The sequence below is a fragment of the Aethalodelphis obliquidens genome, unplaced genomic scaffold, assembly GCF_003676395.1.
Source record: "Aethalodelphis obliquidens isolate GAN/ISIS:26980383/991018 unplaced genomic scaffold, ASM367639v1 scaffold2, whole genome shotgun sequence".
NCBI lineage: Eukaryota > Metazoa > Chordata > Mammalia > Artiodactyla > Delphinidae > Aethalodelphis > Aethalodelphis obliquidens.
This window is the reverse complement of record NW_020837946.1, coordinates 63,363,177-63,387,019: the sequence shown is the minus strand read 5'-3', so window position 1 is coordinate 63,387,019 and position 23,843 is coordinate 63,363,177. Positions and strand designations below refer to the sequence as shown.

Here is a 23,843-nt window from a genome sequence, read left to right as displayed (position 1 = left end):
CAGAAAGATATCTTACCAATCTAGAAAATTCTCGCTGCCAGCTCAAGGTTTGATATGAAAGGTCAATGTGAAATCTAAAAGTCATTACTGTGCTCAAACACACCCACAAACAACGGGAAAGTTACTCACTCTTAATTTACTTCTATCCCAGAACTTTCTGTTAAGATGTTTTCACTTCCCATCAGCCAAGTACCAAATACGGTGATCCATAACACATAGAGGACAAAAGCCAAAGCGTTAACAGATACTTCTAAGAAATGAACTGTAACACAGACATTAAGATTAGACTGTAAATGTATTCCAAGAACACTTAAGTGTGAGAAAAATACACATAAGTTCTCTGTCCAGTAATCATAAAGTATGCTTGACTCTCAGTATGTACCAAGTTCTCAAAAAACAAATCACTTTTGCCGAGCAAGTATTAATCTAAGACTAGTTTATTTTTCTTGCTCTAAACAAATTAAATGTGAAAGTACTGGGAATGCTGAAAAGTATTAATTTCCAAAATTATCAATTTATGTTTTTCTGCAGTCCTATCCCATTTAAACTTACCCTCCTCCAGCAAAATTCAAATAGCATCTAGGGCTTCCCTGGTGGCGCAGTGGTTGAGAGTCCGCCTGCCGATGGAGGGGACACAGGTTCATGCCCCGTTCCAAGAAGATCCCACATGCCGCGGAGCGGTTAGGCCCGTGAGCCATGGCCGCTGGGCCTGTGCATCCGGAGCCTGTGCTCCGCAACGGGAGAGGCCATAGCAGGGAGAGGCCACAGCAGGGAGAGGCCACAGCAGGGAGAGGCCCGCATACCGCAAAACAAACAAACAAACAAACAAACAAACAGCATCTAGTCCTGGGCCAGGTGGTAACTGGTGATTTTCCCCCCTTTTTATCCATCTGTATTATCCAAACTTTCTATAATGACCATCTATTATTACTTGAATGATATTTTGGAACTTTAAAATTAATTAGATTGGAGGTTTTTTTTAATAACTCAGAGGTCTTGGTAACATCCTTTTCTCAGCCTTTCTTCCTTAATGTGAGAAAGCAGTGTGAGCCAACCGGTTTCACATATTTTATCCATGTACAGATCTGTCTCCCCTTTGGAATAAACAGCAAGCCACTTAGCATTTAAATCTGTATATGTATGAAGATAACACCCAGCCCTCTTTCCACATCTAAAAGCATATAATATTTTGTAAGGGCGTTTACCAGAAAGACATTGCAATTTAAAAAATGGTATACATGCACAACTCCCGTCCTTCTATGATTTCTGCCCTTAGTATATGATGGGCAACTTCTGTCAATAACTATTAATGGGTTTCTAATATTTTTATCCTAATAGGCTGGCAATTCTTTTTTGAAAACTGACTATAAAACGGGCAGTACAATATTGCTGGATTGACTTCAAAGTAAAGAAACTTTCATAATTGTCTAAGCAACAATCTACCTTTAAACTGAGTGATGCATAGAAAATCTGTTGTTTTTAGAGCTGTGGTAGACCTACTTCACTGACTTCTATGAGGCAGGAGAAACAATTACATATGCATGCAAACAATCTATATTTTTAATGTGGTGCTCTTGAGTTTTAAGAAGGTCAGTCTGGAATAGAACACCTCAGGGCTAAAAAAGGATCAGCATTACACACACACACACACACACACACACACACAACACACACCCCTCTGCCCTTCAAATGTTACATTAGAAAAGACATGTTTAGATTTCTTAGAAAGTTATACATTTCTAAAGCCACTTTTCTAGCCAAAATCATGCTGATGGATGGTTCACACAAAAAATTAGTTTATGAAACCTGTAATCAACCACACTATAACAATCAGGGGTAAGGCAGTCAGGTAATTAGCTCCCCTACCACAAGTTAGAAACGAATGTTAAATGAATGACAAACATTGTGTACTCATCACCCTTGAGCTACATAAAGCTGTGTGGTAGAGAGTTTGCAAAGATGGTAATAAGAATTCCTCCCGTCTCTGTACACATGTCCCTTTACCATGTGATTTTACTGTTCCTCCCAGCAAGCAGGAAAATCAATCTCCCTCCCGCCTGAGCCTGAGCTACCCTGTGATGTGCTCTGACCAACTGAAAGAGACACAGTGACGCTTTGTCACCACCAAGCCCAGGCCTCAAGAGTCCTTGCAGCTCCACTCCAGCTACCTTGGAACACAGCCAAGGGATGAAGTACGGGCACACTTGCTTGAGAATGAGGAATCAACGGAAAGAGAGGGCCAGCCAACAGCCAGCACCAACCACCACATACATGTTGAGACCATCTTAATATAGATAGCCCCAGCCTAGCTGGTCAAAGACTGTCCCTAGGCGAGACCAGCAGAACTGCCCAGTGAAGCCCAAACTGCCAACCCATGGAACTGTAAGCAAATAAAAAGGTCATTATATTAAGCCATTAAGTTTTGGGGTGGTTTGTTACACAGCTATACATAGCTGACGCAGAGACCATCAGCACTGAGCCTTTCTGTTCATCAGAGACACCTCCCTTGAAGGCAAAGCTTCAAATGAGGGGCCCACCTCAGCAAGATGCTGCCACTAAAACTTTCTGGGAAAAGTTACATTGTCCCTACTTGCCTTGGCCCCTTGCTGAACCCCTGCAAAACGTGGAAATGTCCCTGAGTCCTTACTCTCCATCTTATTCACTCCTGCTCAGATCCGAGGTCTTTTGCTGCCTCATGCTAGTCTTTGCCTTCCAATGATCCCATCTTGTCTCTGGCTTCACAGATCTGGTTTTGGAATCTCACACCCTACCCCTCTATTAGACATCCTCACAGCCCCTCAGCTTTTGCTATTGCTATCCCTGCCTCTAGACAAATTGCTCGTTGTAATTGCAAACCACAGTCCCGGATAATCTCATTACTTCTATGAAGCAGTGATGCAGAATCTATTAAAAATAACAGTAAACAAAACTGACTTTAAACAACTAACAGCACTGTTCAGACGAGAGTCATTGTGTAAGGCTAAATAACGATTCTGATCAAGCTATAACTGATAAAAACAGCTTGGGCAATACCTCAAGAGCAAATTAATGTCACATTAGAAAATCAGTCTCGTTTCTTCATTAGAGGGCTGATAGAAATGGGTAATTTTTTAATTTAAAATAAAATGTCGCTATAAAGTATAAGTGGACCCCCTTCCACTATGTCCCCTTGAAGGAAACAATACTTCTTGTGCATATCAGTCCTGATATGATTAATTTTAAAGTTGGTCAGACCCCATAAATACCACCTTTTCACATTTTTGTCACTCCCTTTCTTCCAAGGAGCTCCAAGAGAATATTTCATTTTTAAACAACTACGTATAGCTGAGAACAATGTCACTCTTCTTTTTTGGCCATGCCACACAGCTTGTGGGATCTTCCCCAACCAGAGATTGAACCCAGGCCATGGCAGTGAAAGCCCAGAATCCTTAACCACTAGGCCACCATGGAACTCCCAAAAATGTCACTTTTAATACAGGAGGCTAAATGGACCATAACCTATAAGCAAAAGCCAAACAAGTGCCTGACTGCAATGTTTACCTATCCCAATGACTGCACAGCAGTTACCCTCTTTGTCTTTAAGACTATTTAAGCAAATATATAAGCTACAAAGCCGCCTATGTTGCCTATTTTTAATGGGCTCTGAAGAGTAGGACATGAAATTATAGCCTTTAAACAGTTTTGCTGCTTCTATGGAAACAATCAGGAAGATGGCTATAGATGAACTAAGAGGCTCATTATCTCTTCACCCTAGAGACTGTCAATTTTTTTTTTTTCTTTGCGGTACGCGGGCCTCTCACTGTTGTGGCCTCTCCCGTTGTGGAGCACAGGCTCCAGACGCGCAGGCTCAGCGGCCATGGCTCACGGGCTTAGTTGCTCCACGGCATGTGGGATCCTCCCGGACCAGGGCACGAACCCGTGTCCCCTGCATCGGCAGGCGGACTCTCAACCACTGCGCCACCAGGGAAGCCCGAGACTGTCACTTTTTAAACAACCAATGAGAATTTATTTTAGTAAAGATATACAATCTAGTCCTGATCTAGACTTATGCCAAAAATATCACTATTCTTAAATTTGTCCTAATGATCATTAATTTGAAAATACACAGAGACACTTCCCCTAGTACTATTTCAGCCACCCAAACTGCCATATTAAAAATGTTTCCGCAATGGCCCTTGTTGAAGGTCAGGCACTGGATTTAGGACTCCAGAAACTTGAAAGGGCATCTACGAGGAAAAATAAAAAAGGATTACATAGTAAAGCATTCTCTGTGGCGGCCCCAGTCACCCTAGGGACACTACACATAAGAAAGTACAAACTGTTTCTGAATTGCCCAAAATTAAACGCAGTTAATCTCCCTACACAGATATTTGTTTTCACCCACCCCTATGTCATTAATTCCCTCTCCTAACAAAAAAGGTGTCCTAACCAAACAGTGATAACTGAGTTTGAATTTCTGTTAAGGTACTGACTTCAATACTGAACGTTTTATTTGCTTTGTGTTATATAACTTAGACTAAACTATTAAATCCTTTAATTACTCAATTACCGAAATGTTTTAAAATCAAGGGAAAAGAAGGGACCATGATTCAAACTCACCATTTAAGTGACTAAAACTGACACAGGTATCATTTTTTTTTCTAAGTGGAGTTAATTTCACAATGTCTTTGTAATTTCACCAAAAAAACTATTTTGTCAGTTCTTTCTTACTTCATTACATAAAAGAAGATAAACTGAAGTGATTCTGTCTACCACATCCAGCCCCAAGACTCTGAAGTGATTTCTCAAGGAAATGTAACATTTTGATACTTCTGAAAATACTGGATCTCATTCGGGAGGATTCCGTGTTTACAGTAATCACAAGAATATCCTAGAATGAGTTAAGTGAGTAAGATAAAAACTCATACTTCAAAACTGTCTTTCTACGTCAGCAGGGGTATCTGTTTCACCATACACAAAAAATAACTGTCCTTCTGAAAATATGAATCAATTCACTTTCTAATAGAGCACAGGGTGAGAACAATTTTTTTTTTTTAATCAGGTTAGCACTGTTTGTCTCCTTTTGTACTTCTAAGTCAGTGGCGATGCCTTAGCATGTTATCAGGAGGTAGCCTCGGGATATTTACAGCCATCATAATAATATTTAGTCAGTTTCTGAACATTTCTGAGAAATTACCGTCCAGCACTCTCCAGTAAGACTTTTTGTGGTGATGGAAATAATCTGTATCCGCACTATCCAGTAAGGTACTTTACTAGACAGTGCAGGTTATAGACCTAAAATTAAATAAATAAAATACAGTTCCTCAGCTGCAGTAGTCACAGTTGGCTGCACTTGAAAATGTGGCTCGTGTCACTGAGGAACTGTATGTTATTTCATTTTTAAAGACTTTATTGTTTTAAAGCAGTTTTAGGGTCACAGCAAAATTGAGAAGAAGGCAGAGACTTCCCATGTACCCCCTGCTCCCACACATGCACAGCCTCCAGCATTACCAACATCCCCCAAAAGAGTGGTACATTTGCTACAACTGATGAACTTACACTGACACATCCTTGGCATTCAAAGCCCACTGTTTACGTTAGGGCTCACCCTCTGTGTTGTACATTCTGTGGGTTTGGACAAATGTATGACACGTATCCATCATTATGGTATCACACAGAGCAGTTTCACTGCCCTAAACATCCTCTGTGCTCTGCCTCTTCATTCCTTTCCACCCCAAAATTTATTTAATTTTAATTAATTCAAACTGAAATAGCCACATGTGGCTAGTGGCTACCATTCCGGACAGCTCAGAACTAGACACTGCTAGGAATGCCGTTGCTGCTCTGACTGCTATAAAGTTATCAGCCTGGCAGCAGGGACCTGGCTCTAGTGCAGAAGCTCTGCTCCAGCTAATGATCAGCCCTGAAGTACATCTATTTCCTGCTCCTCAACCTTTTATTTGCCATTTCTCTCTCTCTCTCTCTCTCTCTCTCTCTCTCTCTCTCTCTCACTCACACACTCACACACACACACACACTGACAGGTTCCACCTCACTGACAGGTTCTAACTAAGGATTAAAAATATAGTCTAGGGCTTCCCTGGTGGCACAGTGGTTAAGAATCCTCCTGCCAATGCAGGGGACACGGGTTCGAGCCCTGGTCCGGGAAGATCCCACATGCCACGGAGCAACTAAGCCCGTGCGCCACAACTACTGAGCCTGCGCTCTAGAGCCCGTGAGCCACAACTACTGAAACTGCACACCTAGAGCCCGTGCTCCACAACAAGAGAAGCCACCGCAATGAGAAGCCCACGCACCACAACGAAGAGTAGCCCCTGCTCACCGCAACTAGAGAAAAGCCCACGCAGCAACAAAGACCCAACGCAGCCAAAAATAAATAAGTTAATTAATTTTAAAAATATATATTTATAGTCTATTCTAACAGCCAGGCAAAAGATGATAGGTGAAATGAAACTTTTATGTTTATATATCACCTGGTTTATGTGTTAAATAAACATGCTCTAATGAAGAAAGATATATAAAGATCATTTCAACCCCTCTAAAGAAAGATTTTTACTATAAAATCTATACGGTAAATATGTTCCCAGATAAGATATATATTTACTTCATTAAAATGGTAGTTATAAAGTTCACTGAGTCGATAACATTTCTAACTTCCTCCTTCCCACCAATGAGGAATCAACATGATATAAGTAGAAGAAAACACTGAACTGGGAACTTCCCTGGTGGCGCAGCGGTTAAGAATCCACCTGCCAATGCAGGGGACACAGGTGCGAGCCCTGGTCCGGGAAGATCCCACATGCTGGGGAGCAACCAAGCCCAAGCACCACAACTACTGAGCCTGCGGTCTAGAGCCCACGAGCCACAACTACTGAGCCCGCACACCTAGAGCCCACGTTCCACAACAAAGACAAGCCACGGCAATGAGAGGCCCGAGCACCGCATGGAGAAGCCAGCAGAAGCCGGCGTACTGCAACAAAGAATAGCCGCTGGTCACCGCAACTACAGAAAGCCGCGCAGCAACGAAGACCCAACGCAGCCAAAATATAAGGAAAAAAAGAAACACTGAACCGGGTAGGAAGCATCGGCCTGAGATTCTAAGGACTTCTGGACCACAGGCAAATTAAGTTAGGTTGTTAGAATCTTCAGTTGTAGAAACAAAGGAACAGGAATGGACTTTCTCTTCAGTTTCCTCCAAAATTAAATTTCATTATCCCCCTATATTCCCATGCTATTCCTCACTTAGGAGCTGACCTTAAAAAGCCAGCACTGACCTATCATTCCTACCCCTGGGCACTCTCTTCCCCTGCTTTCTTGAGTCATCTCATAATTAAGAAAGGGGCTGGTGACATTGCCAATTTCAAAGGAAGTAAGAAAGGAAAGGAAGGGAGGAAAGGATGAAGTGAGGGAGGGAAGAAGGAAGGACAGACCAAATAATTCAAAGTAAAATGTCAACAACACAAGACACGCCAATAGGAACCAATCCATAAAATGAATCCTTTTCAATCCCCAAACAAAACAGAGCAGGAAAGAAACCAGTAGGGATGCCCCTTATTACAAGCCCCGGTACAAACTGATGCTACCGTTCAAAACAAGATCACAAGTTCTTCTAAGACCTCAACCATCAAATAGAGTGATTGTGAGAAGTTTCAGAATTGTCACAGGTCACTGGCTTCTAAAACACTCCCCCAATGAAGATCTATCATTCACATGATAGAAAGTCATCCATCTCTACTTACCATACTAGTTCTTCTGGTACATCAGTGACTAAACATTGGAAACCTGAACCCCATAAATGTCACAAGAATGTGTATTTTCACCTGAGCGAAGAAGTGAATGAACACCCAGGACTAGGCCTCTGAGTTATACTAAATGCCACTTACTAGGAAGAAGTTTGAAGATAAAACTATTTTAAAATGATGTTTTAAGTTCTATCTTAAAATGATGTTTTCCCATACACCAAAATATACAATTAGTTTAAAAGGTCAATTCATCTAATTCCTCAATGCCCAAGAAGTTTTTTAAAGCTTTAAGTGAGAGTTTATTCCCAAATATTTGTTTGGCAAATGGGAAGAAACTTGAAATACATCAGCATTTACTCACATCAGGTTCCCAAAGTGTTTATGTAAATCAATTCTGAACTAAAGCTCGGCCAATCCATTGTCTAAAGGACTGCTATTTCTCCTCTACTTTCCAGTTAAGCCGAATCTAAAATGCCTTTCTAATTAATATACTGAATTCTTCTTTAGCAGCAAAAACTTGACCAATGAACAGCGGATTTGGAAAAAGAAACACCTGAAGCACTTGAATCACTTCAGCCATCTTGGAGTTGTTTGGGGATAATTTAAGCAAAACTGTCCTGGAGGAAAACGTAAAACCTCACTTGATTACATGGAGAATTTTTTTTTTTAATGGGGAAAAAAACCTTTCCCAAAAATACACCACAGAGGAATTACAATACCTATTAGACTGGTTTTGACTTTAAAAGATCCAGTTCTATGGTCTTAGCATGTACCACACCAATCCTATCACCCCCCAGTCCCTTGTCACTTATAAAAATACAATTCCTGCCATCGTATCAACCTTTGAAAACCACCCGTCTGATATTCTGCTGCTGTGTTTCACCTGTATCCCTGATCTTCTTCAACAGTCCTGATTTCTACACAGCAAGAAGGCCCACAGATCTTCAAGGTTGGGTTATATATAACTATACAAACAGCAAGAGAGAGCTCATGGGTACACTCAAGAAAGGAAAGCTCTGAAGAAGAGGAGAGGCGCGCTAGGACTTCCCCCACCCTGCTCTGCAATGCCTGAGTGAAAGGACGCAGAGACTGTGGCAGGGAGCTCCGGGTCCTTTAATCTGCAGAGGCCACCTCGCAGAACAATGACCTCAGGAAAGCCAGGCCTCTGGCTGGCTGCCTGCCTGCCTGCACAGCACAGGCAGGTGCAAGTACTCAAAGTGCTTACTCTTGATCTGGGAGGATTAATGAGCTAATTTCTACAGAGCCCTTTAAGCTGATTGGCCCAAACGCAACTGAATAAGCATCATCATTAACCACAGGCAAGATTAAATCTTCAGGATCCAAGGAGGCAAATATTCAGAAGCGAGGCAAGGTTCCTCTTCCACAGGGGGTGGGAGGGCATTTATCCCTAAAATTCAGACCTTCATCCAGAAAACACTTAGCGAATCTTTAATAGGAGGTATGGGCTATGGAGGCCAAAGGCCTGTCCTCAAGGAGGAGTGCCGGGATGGGCAAGGAGGCAAACCATCTGCACAGGGTATGAGGACCACCAGGGGTGAAAGAGACAAGAGAGGAGCAGAGGGGAAGGCGGTTCAGGGGCAGAGGCTGTTTCTGTGAAATCATTTATTCCGGGTCTTAAAAGGGAGACCGGATCAGGGTGGGCTCCGTTTATGAACACGCATCAAGCTATACATTTATGACATGTATACTCTTCCTTGTGCATATTATACTTCAATAAAGGTAACGCTTAAAAGGAGAGACCGGAGTTCTCTGTTAAATACATGAAAATGGAACGGAAGGGGTGTGAAAGGGTGTTCCAAGCACAGGGAAAACTTGCCTAGCAGGGGCTGAGAAAGCATGAAGCATTTCAGCAACTGCAAAAAGGTTCCCACTGGTTGCGAGTCTGTCCTGAGAATAGAAATGACAAAGGGTGTGGGGCAGAGGGGGGAAACAGTGAATGGGAGGCAAGAGACAATTCCCGAAGGCCTTAAACACCTGCTCAGAATTCATCTTAAGGATGATGGAAGAGCCACTAAAAGCGTTTAAGCCTGGGGTTAACTGATAAAACTTTGGGTACAGCAGTATCGCTTTGGTAGCAAGGCACACTAGAGCTGGAAGCAAGGCTGCAGACAAGGAACCTGGTCAGGAAGTCATTACAGTCATCCAAGTTAAGAACTGATAAGAGCCCGAACTGAACTGGCAATGGCCAAGAGGAAGAGTGAGAGACAGATCAAAGAAGGGATCCAGCACGCAGAGTATTTAGGACTGAGGACCAATCAGATGTGGGAGAGAAGGGAGACGGGCAAGCGCAGGCTGAGCAGCATGTTTCTGCTTCACACTCAAGGGTCTTGTGTAAGATGGAGAACGTTGAAGGAGCAGGATTACGATGAAGCAAAGGTGGCGAGGCAGTGAGTTTCACTGTGAGTATGAAGTTATGTGAAGTATCTAAACAAAGATGTTTAAAAGGCAGCCCTCATACCAGTCCAAAGACCAGAGAGGCCCTGGGCATTTTAGGCAGTGGTTGAAGCCTCAGACCCATAGAGAAGTGGATCCTGGAGCAGAGATACGCGGGGAAGGAGCAGGAGAAACGGCAGATGGTGCCGACTCCTGCAGAGAGAGGAAGAGAGGGAAAGCCTGCAGTGTCCACTGGCTGCAGCCACAGAAGGTCACGGTGACTGTGGACATTCCAATTTTGGCTTCTTAGCAAGAGGGCAGACGCCAGATTGCAGTGAGCTGAGAAGTGGATGGGAGGTTCTCCACTGGGAAGGGAAGGAAAGAGATAAGGCAGGAGCTAGAGGAAGAAGGAGTAGTGAGAGTGTCGGTGTTTTGTTCTCTTTTGCTGTGAATGATTAGAGGGAGACGAGAATATTTATAAGTACAGGGAAGAGCAGCAAGGCAAGGAAGGAGACAGGAGAGCAACAGTGATGACCTGATCTGCAGACAAATGCCCCGTCCCCTGACCCGCTGGGGCACACAGTGACCATTTCTTTTAGTCAGCAGCATTTCCTGCCAGCACGGCAGCCTCCGCAGGGCGGATGCAGAGGTGGGAGAAAAATGCAGTCGGAGCAGGTTGCTCACAGAGCCCTTTCGCGACGGGCCGTACCTCCAGCAACCTTCCCGCAGGATGCTCTCACCACTTGTCAGAGGGCCATCTGGCACCCGAGGCCCCGAGCTGTCCTGTTCCACAGGTCTCTGCAGCTACCTCCCCGCTGGGGCCTCAGGCTGCCCCGCCAGCAGCCCACTGGAAGGCGCCGCCCACTGAAAGGCGGGGGCTCGCGGGCCAACTCCCCCTCCTGCAAACTCCCTGATGCAAACTGAGCAGAGAAACTCTACAGGACGCTCCACAGTCTGGCCAGAGTCAGGGCAGTATTCTCTGCCGGTAACTCGGACCTGATCAGCCGGCGCAGCGCACGGCAGCGCAGGCTCAGACTCCCGGAGAGCTCGCCCTGTGCCAGGCACTGTTTTAAGTGCTCCAGAGTCTCCCTTTCTCTGCAACCCTATCGTTATCATCTCCAGGTCGAAAATGAGGAAACCGAGTACAGACACCTCCAAATAACTGGCTCAAGGTCGCGAGGCCAGCGACTGCCCCTGCCAGGCCATCTGACTCCAGAGCCCGCCACGTTTTAATTTACTCTCCAACACCATCAAAAATGGGGGATACAACAGGCTTATAAGAGACAGGGGGAAATTTATAATTTTATCTGTCACAAAGCAAATGCATAAAGTATTATAGAAATTCTAACATTAGCTTCTCTTAACCCAGAGATTTTTCCCACATGCTAGTTTGAACAGCACATTTAAAAGCATTTCTATTGAATTAACACCACCGAACTGTACACTTAGAAAATGGTTAAAATGGTAAGTCTTATGTTACCTATATTTGTATATTTTACCACAATAATGAAAAAAAACGAAAAGAGCAGTTCTATATACATTTTTCTCTTTACAAAAAAAAATAGTGAAACGATATGAAAATCAAAACACCTGCGCGAAGCTAAGCATCTCAGGACTCTGTTTCTTCTAAAAAAAAAAAAAGCCAACATGGGACTTCCCTGGTGGTCCAGTGGTTAATACTCAGCGCTCCCAACGCAGGGGGCCCAGGTTCTATCCCTGGTCAGGGAACTAGATCCCGCATGCATGCCCCAACTAAGAGCCCACATGCCACAACTAAGGAGCCCGCATGCCCCAACTAAAGATCCCGCGTGCTGCAACTAAGACCCAGCGCAGCCAAATAAATAAATAAATAAAAGGCAAGTTAACAACTGACAGCAACAGCAAAGCAGCCTGGTTTAAAGGTCTGGGAGATTAAAATACACACTCAGTGCTCCAGGCCTCTGAGGTCCTGTGCAAAAGAGTGTGACGCAGTATAGTTCCACTGTCCTCAAGATCCCTCCAGAACATCTATAAAACCAGTTCTAATCCCTAAACCACAGAGCTCCACAGAACCTCTGAGAGCACAGAGCAGAGCTCTGGGCTACTGCTCCTTGAAGACCTGGAGAGTTGCCTATTACTTGTGCCTGGGGAAGATGCAGCGGAATGGTTAAACAAAGCTCCCGGGAGAGAAATCAACAGAGTACTTGAGAACCCCTCTGTCAAACTACAGTTAGGAGTCTAGGAACCAAATTCTTTTTGTTGACTAGAACCAGAAATGCAGCAGGTGGTACTTCTGGATCACTCTAAATGACTGCCCAGGATAAAAGTGAAGCAACGCTGAGAAATAAGGTGCAAAACTACAGAAAGACTCATCCTGCAAAAAATATCTAAGAAAATCAAACATGCTCTGAGGCATGGGTCTATTTAGTGTTTCTCAGAGGAAAACCAACAAAGATAACAGACCCTGCTAGAACTATCCGATTCTAATAAAGAAACTGATACTGCACTGAATATAACTCTTTGACAGGAAAGTTCCTTGAGGCTGTTCAATCGATTAAGGAAGCCCAAGTCAACATTTACATGATTCACTTTTTGTTCTTTGTTTAGCAAATCAAAGTGATAATATTAATACCACCAACAAATAAACTAATTTTTCAACTAGCATATCTTTGGGTGCCCCATATACTTCTAAAGAGCGAATCTGAGAGATGGCGGGGGCGGGGGGGTTGAGGAACAAGGATTGATGAGGCTGAAGAGTATTAAGCTAGAACACCTCCCATGAGCAGTTATTTCTATAGGAGACAGAAATATTTGAAATCTACTCATATTGATGGCTAAAACAAGGAATTTAATCATTTCATAACATGGTTAACCCCTAAGTATAAAGCTCCCTCCAATAGATTGTACATCATTTCCAGGTCGCACACAAACTCTCCACTGATCCTTCACCACACAAGAACAACAATATAGCAAAGAGAAAACTTTATTTTTAGACTTGCAAAATCCTGTGTTTATTTTTCTAAAACAGAAGTCGAACAACTGAACCTGCTTTGTTTGGACTTTAGTAACCCTCTTCTCCTCTAATCTTGAGACCCCCAACCTCTGCCAGAAGGAAACGAAGAAGAAAAAGTGCTCGGTGCCACGCTGCAAAGCTAAAACACCTTGCCTCTCTTGGCCTTCTGCTCAGGCACATCTGAGCCTCCTGCTGGTCACGGTTCACACTGCCGCAGCCCTATCATATGACACCTGCCTTGTGGCCGGGAGAGGCCAAGGCTGTCCACCCGCACTCGTGTCGAAACTGGTCCAATGTTTGAACTACTAACTTCTGCGTGTAATGTTTAAGCAGAAGTGCTTAACTGCAAGTTCACTCTTCATTACTTAACAAGCATTACACGCTAAATGGAAATGGGTTTGTAATTCCCTATAAACATTAAGACCCTGGAAAGCCCTATTCCAGCAACTTGACTTCAACACGGGCCCCCCACAGGCCATCTCTTTCAGTTGGAAAATTACGAGATAAATTTTAAATGCAGAAAAGCCCTTTCCACACTGTGAATGTGCAAAAATCAATGTAGAAGTAATAAGCAGGTGTTTCTGCTTGAAAATTCCTCAGGTAAATTTCTTTTTAATTAAATGGACCAACCATAATTAACAATGCTGCTACTGCAAGCAGAAGGAAGCCCTGCAATCAATCCCCTCACCTTAATTAAACTAAGATTTTCTTCAGTTTAGTTGACAAAACTGATGAGCTCAGAACATTGTTTTCAAAAAGCAAAGCTTGCATACTGACCCTAATAATTAACAAAATAAGCATATAAATTGATTATAAGTAAGTGCTGGTCCTGACCCTATGGAAACTATGTGGCTGATACCATCATTCAACTTGTATGCATCATCCCTATGTGCTGGAGACAGAGGGAGAAATAAGACCCTGGAAGAGTTCACAGCTAGGAACTCCTAGCTAGGAAAGGCAGCAATGGAAATAATCAGGCACCTTACAAACTTACTCAGACTTCAAAATTCAGCTCAGATGTGTTCTGTGGAATACCCTGTTTCCTTATTTCTCCTAGCAGTCAATCCCTCCTTTGTGCTCTACCAGTGCTCACTCATCACATCATACAGAGTCGTTTACTTGGGAAGTCCTTGAAGGCAGGGACAATTTTTATTAATTTCTATACTGCTAGCACCTAGCACGATGCTTGGGACATAGTAGGCCTTTAGATTTTGTTGACCACATAAAAATTATGGAGTTACATGCTGTGAGATATAAAAAGAGGGGCAGAAGAAGCCACCATACTTTGCCTTGGGAGAAGGAGAAGGTTTCTCAAGAACATTCACACTGGCCTTGAAAGCTGAGTGAGATTCACTACAGAGATGGGCACTTAAAGAGCCTGTGAAAGGCAACAAGGAATGGAAGGCCAGACGGGTCCTAAGACAGCTGACTATTCAGGATACAATCAATGCAATCAGAATATGAGAGGGGGCAAGCCAGTTGAGAGCAGGCCTTAAAACTGGGAAGACGAAGGGGCTTAGCTACCAGGTTAAAGGAGTTTTCACTAAATACTCTAGGCTTTGAGAAGCCCTTGAAAATATTTAATCCACGCAGTGACAGGAAGACTCATCCTTTTAGAGTCTTTGGCCAAAAGTTATGAAAGTTTTTGGTTTTCAAAGAATTTTATGTACAGATGCTTATTTTAGGTTATTTGGAGCTTTTATAGCCTAGGTTAGGGTTAGGGTTCTGCCCTTCAGTATTTATTTCAGTCTATGCTGTTTCATTCACACAGTAGCAGATGATAAAGGCTCGTTTAAACACCTAATGAAATTCTTAGTATCTGTTTTAATTTTTTTTAAGGGAGGAGTGGAGCATTCTTTTTAATGAAAAGAAAAAAAAAGTTTAAGAGGAATATCCTGAATTCCTTTTTCATCACCGTACTTAAATATCAAGATATGGGAAGGCAGCATCCCATCCCAGCGCCAGTAAGGTTAGAAGCTGAGGGCCCACTTTACCTGGTGGGTTCCCTAACTGGGTTTAACAAGCCTCTCAGACGAGATGATCCAATAAGGGCCAACACAACTCTCCTGGTCCTTCACGTGCTTGGCCCAGGGAAAGGTAATGCCGGCTTCTTGCCATTCGACTTTGCCAACTTTTTAAAATGTAAGATAAGGTGGTATTTGTGGGCCGACTAGAAGGCACCGAAAGGCAGAGAGCAGATCACCGACAGCCTCGGCTTTCTTGCAGCTCGGCCTTGGACCAGAGGGAAGCATCGGCCCGGCGCAGGGCAGAAGGCCAGGGTGCCTGCTTTCCACGGGCGACCGGGCTGGGCAGTAGGCGGCGCGCCCAGCTACCGAGAGGCGGGTACCCGGGAACGCCGGGCGGCGCGGAGAGCCGGGCTGTGAGGCGGGCGTGGAGCAGCGGCTGTCAGGGAGGGAGGCCAGCATCCTCCCCGGCCTCGGGAAAGAACCTGGGCCTCCGCAACTCCTACGTAGCCCGGTTACCCACGCCGAGAGGCTGCTGACGGGAGACCGAGGCGCGGAGCTTGGAGAGCAGAGGCGCGGCTGCGCCCGCTGGGTCCCCCAGGACGCGGCCCCCAAGGCGCGGCGCGGGGGCGCTGGAAGCCGAGGGCGGCGCCCCCGCAACCCCACCCCGGCCGCGGCTGCCTGCTCGCGTGGCCACCGACCACAGGCTGCGGGCCCGGCGCGCGGGAGGAAGAAAATGCGGCGGCATTGCCGGGTCCCCAGTTCCGCCGCCCCAGCGATCGGGGAGATAAAAGTTTGCAGCATGCGGCTCGTCTGCAGTGCGAGTCACATCCGCCGCGCCGCCTCCTGCAGCACCAGCGCTCACGGAACGAACAAATAAATTAAAAAAAAAAAAAAAAAGCTGTTGAAGCCGGTAGGCCCAGAAGCCGACCGCTCTGCCTCCCGGGCGTGCATGGAGGCAAGCCCAGCATCCCGCGTCCCCTCCCGCCCAGGTCGCGCCTCCCGCCCGGCCTCAGCGCCCAGGCTGAGCCAGCCCCGCCGCGCCCGCAGCACTGACCGATAACCTCCTGCAGCTCGTACGCGTCCCTGCAGATGGGCCAGCCGACCGCCTGCGCCGCCGGGGCTGGGGCCCCGGGTGCCACCGGAGCCGGCGCTGCTGTCGCGGCCGCCGGGGCCGCCGCCGCCGGTGTCACCGGGGCCGCCTGCTGGGGCTGCTGGACGTGCACGGGCGAGCCGCTCGGCTCCGCCATGATGCTGCCGGAGGAGAGCGAGAAGACGCGCCGGCCGGCGGACGACCTTCCACTTGAAACTTCCCTTCCCTCCCTTCGCTGCCGACACCTCTCGACCGGCGCACGCCCTCCCCGCCCGCCGCCGCCGACGCCGCCGCTGGAGCCAGCCACGAGGGGAGGGAGCAAGGGAGGCCGAGCCGGGCGGAGGGAGGAGGCAGCGCCACCGGAGGCGGGGAGGGGAGGAGGCGGCGGCCGCCGCGCTCGCCGCGCGCCCCGCGCCTCGCGCGCGCAGTTCTCTGTCTCCGCGAGGGGAACCGCCGCCCCGCCGCCCTCTCCCGCCCTGCTTGCGGCCGGGGAAGTTTCCACCGGAGGGGAGCGAGGCCGGGTTAGGTTGGCTTTCGGGGCCCGCGTTCCTCGCCCCCTCACTCCCTGCTTTCCGTGCGCCTTCGCCCCAGACAGTCGGACTCTCCGGAAGATGTCCCCTGGGGACCCCGAGGACGGGGTCGTTGAACCGCCGCCAGGTTCTCAGATTCAGAAGTCTCCCCAAGTAAAGAGAACCTGAAGTTCATTTACAAGTCAGCGAGTGAGACACCTACACGCCGGCCATTTGTAGGACGCCAGTTAAAAAACAACCCGAGTTGTAACTTTCCGGCCACCTACCTGCCAATATCCCTTTCCCCACCTTGCCTAATCTAATCGCAGCCCTTCTGGTTTTTTCTTAGTGAAACATGATTCCTTAGGTCTCTGGCTGTTCACAGACTTTACTCATTTGTTCCAAGCCGCTTGGATCCCAGGGAGGTGATGAAAGGGCCTGTGCAGCTAGAATAAGAAGTGTAAGAAAACTTTGGACACTATTTCAAATTTTAGACCCTTAATAACAAGCCACATTAACCCGTTAGGACAACAGATAGCAGGCATTTCTTTTACAGAGCATACTGGTTGTGAAAGTTTGTACCGCAGCATAAATAAACTGCGTTGGAAACAATTGCTGCTTTTCATCACTCCCAAAATTACCTCATCCTTAAAATTGCTATGGTATAACCATAGGTCTTCCTAATTACAGGTGTCATATTTAACGCTGAATGTTCTCTGTGTTCCCCTGGTATAGATGACCAAGATTGCACCATCCTTGTCTTAAGGTGAAACGGTGCAGTGACCCAATGGTCATAATGGTCATTTGGCCAAAATTATCTTGTGTCGTTTTCATGATGAGGACTACTGAATAAGAATAATGAGCATATTAAAAAAAGAAAATCAGATTGTGATACTTTGTCTCCCGTGTTTATATACAAAAATCTCCTTACATTTTTTTTAAAGATAATTCCGATGAAACCCAGAAATTCATTAGGAGAAACGTTGTATGTCTAATCAAAATATTGATGGAAACCGAACGGTGAGTATGCTTAATCTCTCACAGCATGATGGAACACTTGGGGTAAAGCAACTCCTGTGCTCTGGTCTACACACAGAAATTTATGCTGAACTGAGAAGTTGTACATTCTTTTATGAAGGAGTGTTCAAAAACTGTATTAATTTTAATGTCTGTCAAGAAACAGACAACTTCAAGAACAAATAAATTCTAGGCCTCTGATGTTTCAAGGGGGAAAGAACAGGGAACAGGAATGCTGTAACTGTTCACCTCTTAAAGTGCTACTCCCAAGCCGAAGAACATTTAAGGACTATTTTTTAGGGAAAAGAAAAATGATTAAATGAATATGACTTCCATTTTGTCACATGAATTTATATTTTGACTTTCAGACCATGAAGGCCGGGAAACTGTGAAGGCCAGGAAAGTTCTTGGAACTTAATAAGAAAACATAATGTTGTCAAGACCAATAGCACAGATTTGAATCAAACACAGATCACTTAGTTTCCCACAAAGAACAAGTGTTCTGTAGTCATATACCAGATATCTGTACCCAGCAGACTACTTTCCAAGTGGCTCCTAGGATGATGACTTGTAAGAACTGATGACTGAGTGCAGACCCATCACTACTGCCAGTAAATCAGTTTAAAGAACATTTACTATCAGTGGCCTTTGGCATCATTTTTATATATGAAGAACAGAGCATGAATTATATTTTTAAATTATATAAAAGCATTGGATTTGAATTTTAAGTTAATGTTTCCATAAACAACTGAGTAGAGTGGTACTTAAAACTAGGAAATATATGTATTTAAAAAGTATTTAACTGATATGCAATTTCCCCTGAAAACCTATTACTAAATTTAAACTGAAAGGTGGCAGGGGAGGAAGCCTTTAAAATGTAAACAACGATTATTTCAATACATATCTTTATTCTTTATTTATCTTTATTTACATTTAGTCAGAGACTTTAAAACATTAGAAAGAAAAAATAAGAGGCCAAATTTTGTTAAGTGTTTACAACTACCTCATTATATGTCAGGGTTTCTTAACTTGAGCAGTTTTGATATTCTGTGCCGGGTTATTCTCTGTGTTGTAGAGGTCTGTTCTCCTGGCCTCAACTCACTAGATGCCAGTAGTACCCCCGCTCTCAGTCATAACTATCAAAAAGGACCCCAGATGTTGCCAAATGTCCTCTGAAGAGCAAATCTGCTCTGCTTTAGGTAAACTGAATATACAAAATTGTCATTTTATAAACAGATTATTGCAGTGGTTATTTGCATTACAAAGAGTTTAAATAGAGTTTAGTTATTCACAAATCCTGAAGAGGATCAGAATATGCTACCCCAAATATGCCACTTTGGCATAAGAATTATTTTGAGCTGAAGGCAATTAAGAAACAATAGACACAGGAAGAGTTCTCTTCCCTCCCCCAGTCTGCCTAAAAACATGGCATAAATTGCCCTTTTGTAAATGAAATTTCCATTTATAAAGGAAATTTCCATTTGCAAAGGTGCCCCCTCTCCCATACCAGGAATGTTATCATGGAGATAGTGCTGAGATGAGTCTGCACAAACAACTCTTATCTACCAGTAGTTTCCCCCATACATTTCCTAGTTACCTTCCCACAACTTACCCATACCCCCAGAAGCCCAAACTCCCTTTTCCTTGTCTAGTCACTTCTCCATAATTTATCACCCTTTGTTAAAATGGTATATAAGCCCCCAATTCTAACCACCCCTTTGAGTTATTCATCACTGAGTACTCCCACACAAATGTGCATTTCACATGCAAATAAACTGTTTTTTCCTCTTGCTAATCTGTCTTTTGTGAGTTTAATTCACAGGCCTCCAGTTACTAAATTTGAGAAGTTAAAGCTTTTCCTCCTGTACAACCTTTTGAACATCTAAAAGAAGATGTGTAGTGTAGTGGCCAAGACCTTGAAGAAAGAAAGTGCCAGATTCAAATCTTACCACCAACAACAATTTTTTTTTTTTAATCTCTGACTTTGGACTGACTTTAACTTTCTGAGTCTCAATGTCCTCATTCACAAAATCAGCATCATAACTTTGACATGGGTTGTTACAACATAATTTGTATGTAAACAGCTTAACATAATGGCTGACACAGTAAATGTTCAATAAAATGAAAACCCTTATCAATGTCTTCATCATTATTCCTATCTGCCAAGATTTGTAACAAAACATAGAAGAGAAAGATTTATAATAATGGCAATCATGAACTGTACAGACTATAAGCTCCCTGAGGGCAGGCATTTTTGTTCCTTTGGTTCATTGCCGTATCCCAGTGCCTGGAATAACATCTGCCACAGAATATCCTCAGTAAATATTTGTTGAATGAATATCACACTTTTTAAATGGATAAAAACATGCTTTTAAGCATCAGAATGAGTCAGCCATGCCAAGGGTGGATTAGATGGGAGGAAACTGGAGGCGGAGAGACGGATTTGGAAGCCACTGCAATAAAGTTAGAGAAATGTGTATATGAATAAAGCCATGATATTGAGGATAATGATGAGGGGGTAGATTTAAGAATTATTTAAGGAGCAGAAAAATGGAACTTAATGACAGATGAGTTTCCTTTAAAAGTCAAATTGCCCAAATCCATTAAAAAAGTAGATGAACACAAGTACAATGTATACAGTGTTTTAGAAATACTTCTATTGAAGGAATGAGAGGTTCTCTTGATTGACAGGTGGTCCTTCTCCCATGGCTAACCTATAATCTATTGTAAAGTCACTTCCATTGCCTGGTGAGAAAAGGCCAGATGTTCTTGGGTGTGAAGAATATCTATAACCATATTTCCCATTTTCAACTCTCTTATAATTCCTGTTTTAGTAACTATGTTTGAGGGGAAAGTTGTGACAGAGCTGAACATTTATTTCAACAATTGCTTCCAAAGACAAGCACCCAATTTTTTTGAGTTAAAGTGATGGCAGGGCCATAGTAGAAAAGGTATGGGTTTAAGTCTGTAATAGTTGGATTTACATACTTGATCTGCACTTACTAGTTGGTAGCTCAAACTCTCTGAGCTTCTGTTTTCTTAAAATAGGGACAATTATCCCAGGATGATTGGGTTGCAGTAAAGATGAAATGAGTTGGTATGTGTAACACACCTTACCCACAGGGACACACTTTAGTAGTATAGCAGTGGCTCCAGAATTTCCTCCTGGGAGGGACTCAAGGGTGGTGGTCTCAGGTTGAACTGCATCGCCCCAAGAGACGTGTCAAAGGCTCAAACCCCAACACTTGTGAATGTGACCTTATTTGCAAATAGGGTCTTGGCAAGTTAAGATTAGGTCAAAATAGATTAGGCTGGGCCTATTCCAATGACCGGTATCCCTACAAGAAGAGGAAATTTGGACCCAGGGATACAGGAAGGATGCCATGTGAGGAGAGAGGCAGAAACTGGAGCGATATGTCTGCACGTGAAGGGATGCCAAAGATTGCCAGCAGCAACCAGAAGCTAGGAGAGAGGCATGGCACAGATTCTCCCTCAGAGCCTCCAGTAGGAGCCAACACTGCTAATACCTTGATTTTGGACTTCTAGCCTCCAGGCTGGGAGAGAATCAATTTCTGTTGTTTTACTCCACTGAAGTCTGTGGTACTTTGTTACAGCAGCCCTAGGGAAGTAATACTGCGGGATTATGGGATTTGTTCTTTAGCCAACTGCATTTCATTTGGACCAAATTTAGCAATGAGCACAAATGGAAATAACCACTGCTTTGGAGCCATCACTCTACCAAAGCCCTGGACCTTACGCTACAACTTGTTTTTAATCCAATTTTAAGTGGGGGGAAAAAAAACACAAAAAAGTGCAGAGTAAATATCTGAATGAATTTTCAGCACAGATGTCAAATGTCCATCTGAAAAATGCATTTGAGAACATATGAACCTTTCCAACTTTGAAGACCCAGGCACCCTACAATGAGCTTACCCATAGAGATGTCATGTGCTTGCCACTGACACAGCTGATGATATCTGTTACCCCAAGTCCAGAGCTGGTGTGATCCAGTTTTCTCAGGTTAACACAATTTAATGTTAAGGAGTCATTGGTGCCTATTTCCCAACCATAAATGGAAAGAGAGGCTTAAATCTATTTTAAGCTAAATGATTGCAAAGACACTGCTTTTTAAATTCATGTGATTTAAGGAATTAAACTTATATGAATTGTAACTTCCAGACACGTGTTTTCATTTATTTCCCAACCTACTGTTGAAACTGACTTTCTATTGCATTTTATGTTACAGACAAAATTGCTCTGGTGACAATTAATGCCTCTTCACTTATCTTAGAGGTTTCTGACTATGATTTGGGTCCTGATAGAAGTCTCACTAGAAGCCCTACTCTCTGTATGCATAGGGAAGACCTCCATATTTAGCAAGGCTTGCCCTTTGCTAAAACATCCAAAGGCATTATCATAAATCTGTGGCATATATATGTCTTTTAACCTGTCTAAAACCTGATAGTCTTGTCCCAGGCAGACTGACATAAAAATGTAATTAAAAGCAATTTGATTCTTTATTGCTGTCTCCACTGAAGAATCTCAAATAGGAATCCTGTTCATTACACAAAACAGCATTTTCTGAAAATTTTTGTTCAACCCTTCTCAACTTCAAAATTTTCCAAACACCAAGGATGTCTCAAAGCCTCTCTTTTCCTATTAAAAAAATCCTCCCACCAAAACTATCAACAAACCTGAACACTCTTTCATCTCTGCCTCTCCGGCCTCCATGCCAGCCTCAGATCTTTATCAGGAGAGGCATGTTGAGTTACCTGTATTCTGAAAAACAAAAGAGGGTCAGGGGCTGCCCTGGTTTATAAGGGGTATGTAATAAAACATTTAATAATTTAACTTACTAATATTCTTTCATTCAGTAAATACATTTTTAGGGACTATAATTTGCATGACACTTTGCCAAATGCTGTAGAAAAATAAAAGACAAAACTGTAAGGAACGGCACCAAGAAACGGAGGAGAGCTTAAACAAGCTTTATTTGGGAACACTCCCGGGCGAGGTTCACTGATCTGAGACAAAGGGGCCAGAGAAGGCGCGCCCGGGCGAGGGTTTGGGCAGAATTCATAGGGGAAGAAGGGAAAGGGGTGTGGTGAATCCGGGAGGGCGCAGGTTACTCCTTATTTGGTGGTCTCTTCGGGTATCGTGGCAATATCCGGTGCCGGTTGCACCAGTCTTGGGACCGTTAGTGTTAGTCCCGCCCCTCGAAAGGCGGGAAGGCTGGGCCGGGTGGAAAAGTCCCCAGGTCAGTTCCTGGAACTGGGTGGTCCGGAAAGTCTCCTGGTCAGTTTCTGGAACTGGGTGGTCCGGAAAGTTTCGGTCTGATGCAACCTGCGAGTCTGATTGCGTTCCCCTGCCTCGGGCCAGTTGGCCTTACAAAAACTATCTCAGCCCTTAAGAATTGTATAACCCATACAATCCCATTTTAACCAGTGTCCAATCTTCCAGCACCCCAGCTGCCCCCAAGTTACTGAAACATGTAAACAACACTTAAAATAAGGAGACTAGCCCAAACCAGAGGTCCCAGAGATGCCATATGATGGGTTGATTTGCTGATCAAAATAAATCACTTCTCTTACTATTGACTGGCAAAGTCTACAAATCAAAACCAAAAAACCCATGCCCTACTGCTGCTAAAGGCAAGAACCCTAAGAGAAATGGCAGGAAATAGCAAGAAAATGAAAATGAAAACCAGACGAAAGAGGGAATTCATGACGGTCCAATGGTTAGGACTCGGCAATTTCACTGCCATGGCAGGGGTTCAATCTCTGGTCGGGGAACTAAGATCCCACAAGCCACACAATATGGCAAAAAAATAAAATAAAATAAAAATGCAACAAAACAGCAGAAGGAGAGGTAGATATTAGAGGCAGCTAGAGAGGTAGATGCCTTTGCTATTAAGCAGTTAGGAGAGGACGGCAGAAATGGCCTTGAAGAAAGCAAAGAATCATGACGGAAGGAAGTTCAGTATCAGGGGCCAGACCTGCATCCAAGGAGACACAGCCCAGGTGCAAGCACATATGTCTACACAGTGTGAGCAGTGGGACAGTGTCACACCGACCAGCGTTGGCCCAGCATGGTATACCATCATGCCAGAAAGCTCGCCCAGTGCTGCCAGAT

The 23,843-nt window shown here is 44.2% G+C and overlaps 1 protein-coding gene across 5 annotated transcripts in view; it reads right to left on the bottom strand.

The window, feature by feature from the left end:
* The window catches only part of STK39 (serine/threonine kinase 39), a 476,424-nt gene that overhangs the window by 293,823 nt on the left and 158,758 nt on the right, over positions 1 to 23,843 (bottom strand). For 2 of the 5 annotated variants that reach the window (XM_027129191.1, XM_027129200.1), the window contains exon 1: positions 16,150 to 16,468. The exons of 2 other annotated variants lie outside the window; for them this stretch is intronic. In XM_027129191.1, the coding sequence (XP_026984992.1) occupies positions 16,150 to 16,342 (193 nt within the window). In that variant the 5' untranslated portion in view covers positions 16,343 to 16,468. Of the gene's footprint in view, positions 1 to 16,149; positions 16,572 to 23,843 lie in introns of those variants that run through there. One more of the 5 variants, XM_027129185.1, reaches the window with a different exon arrangement.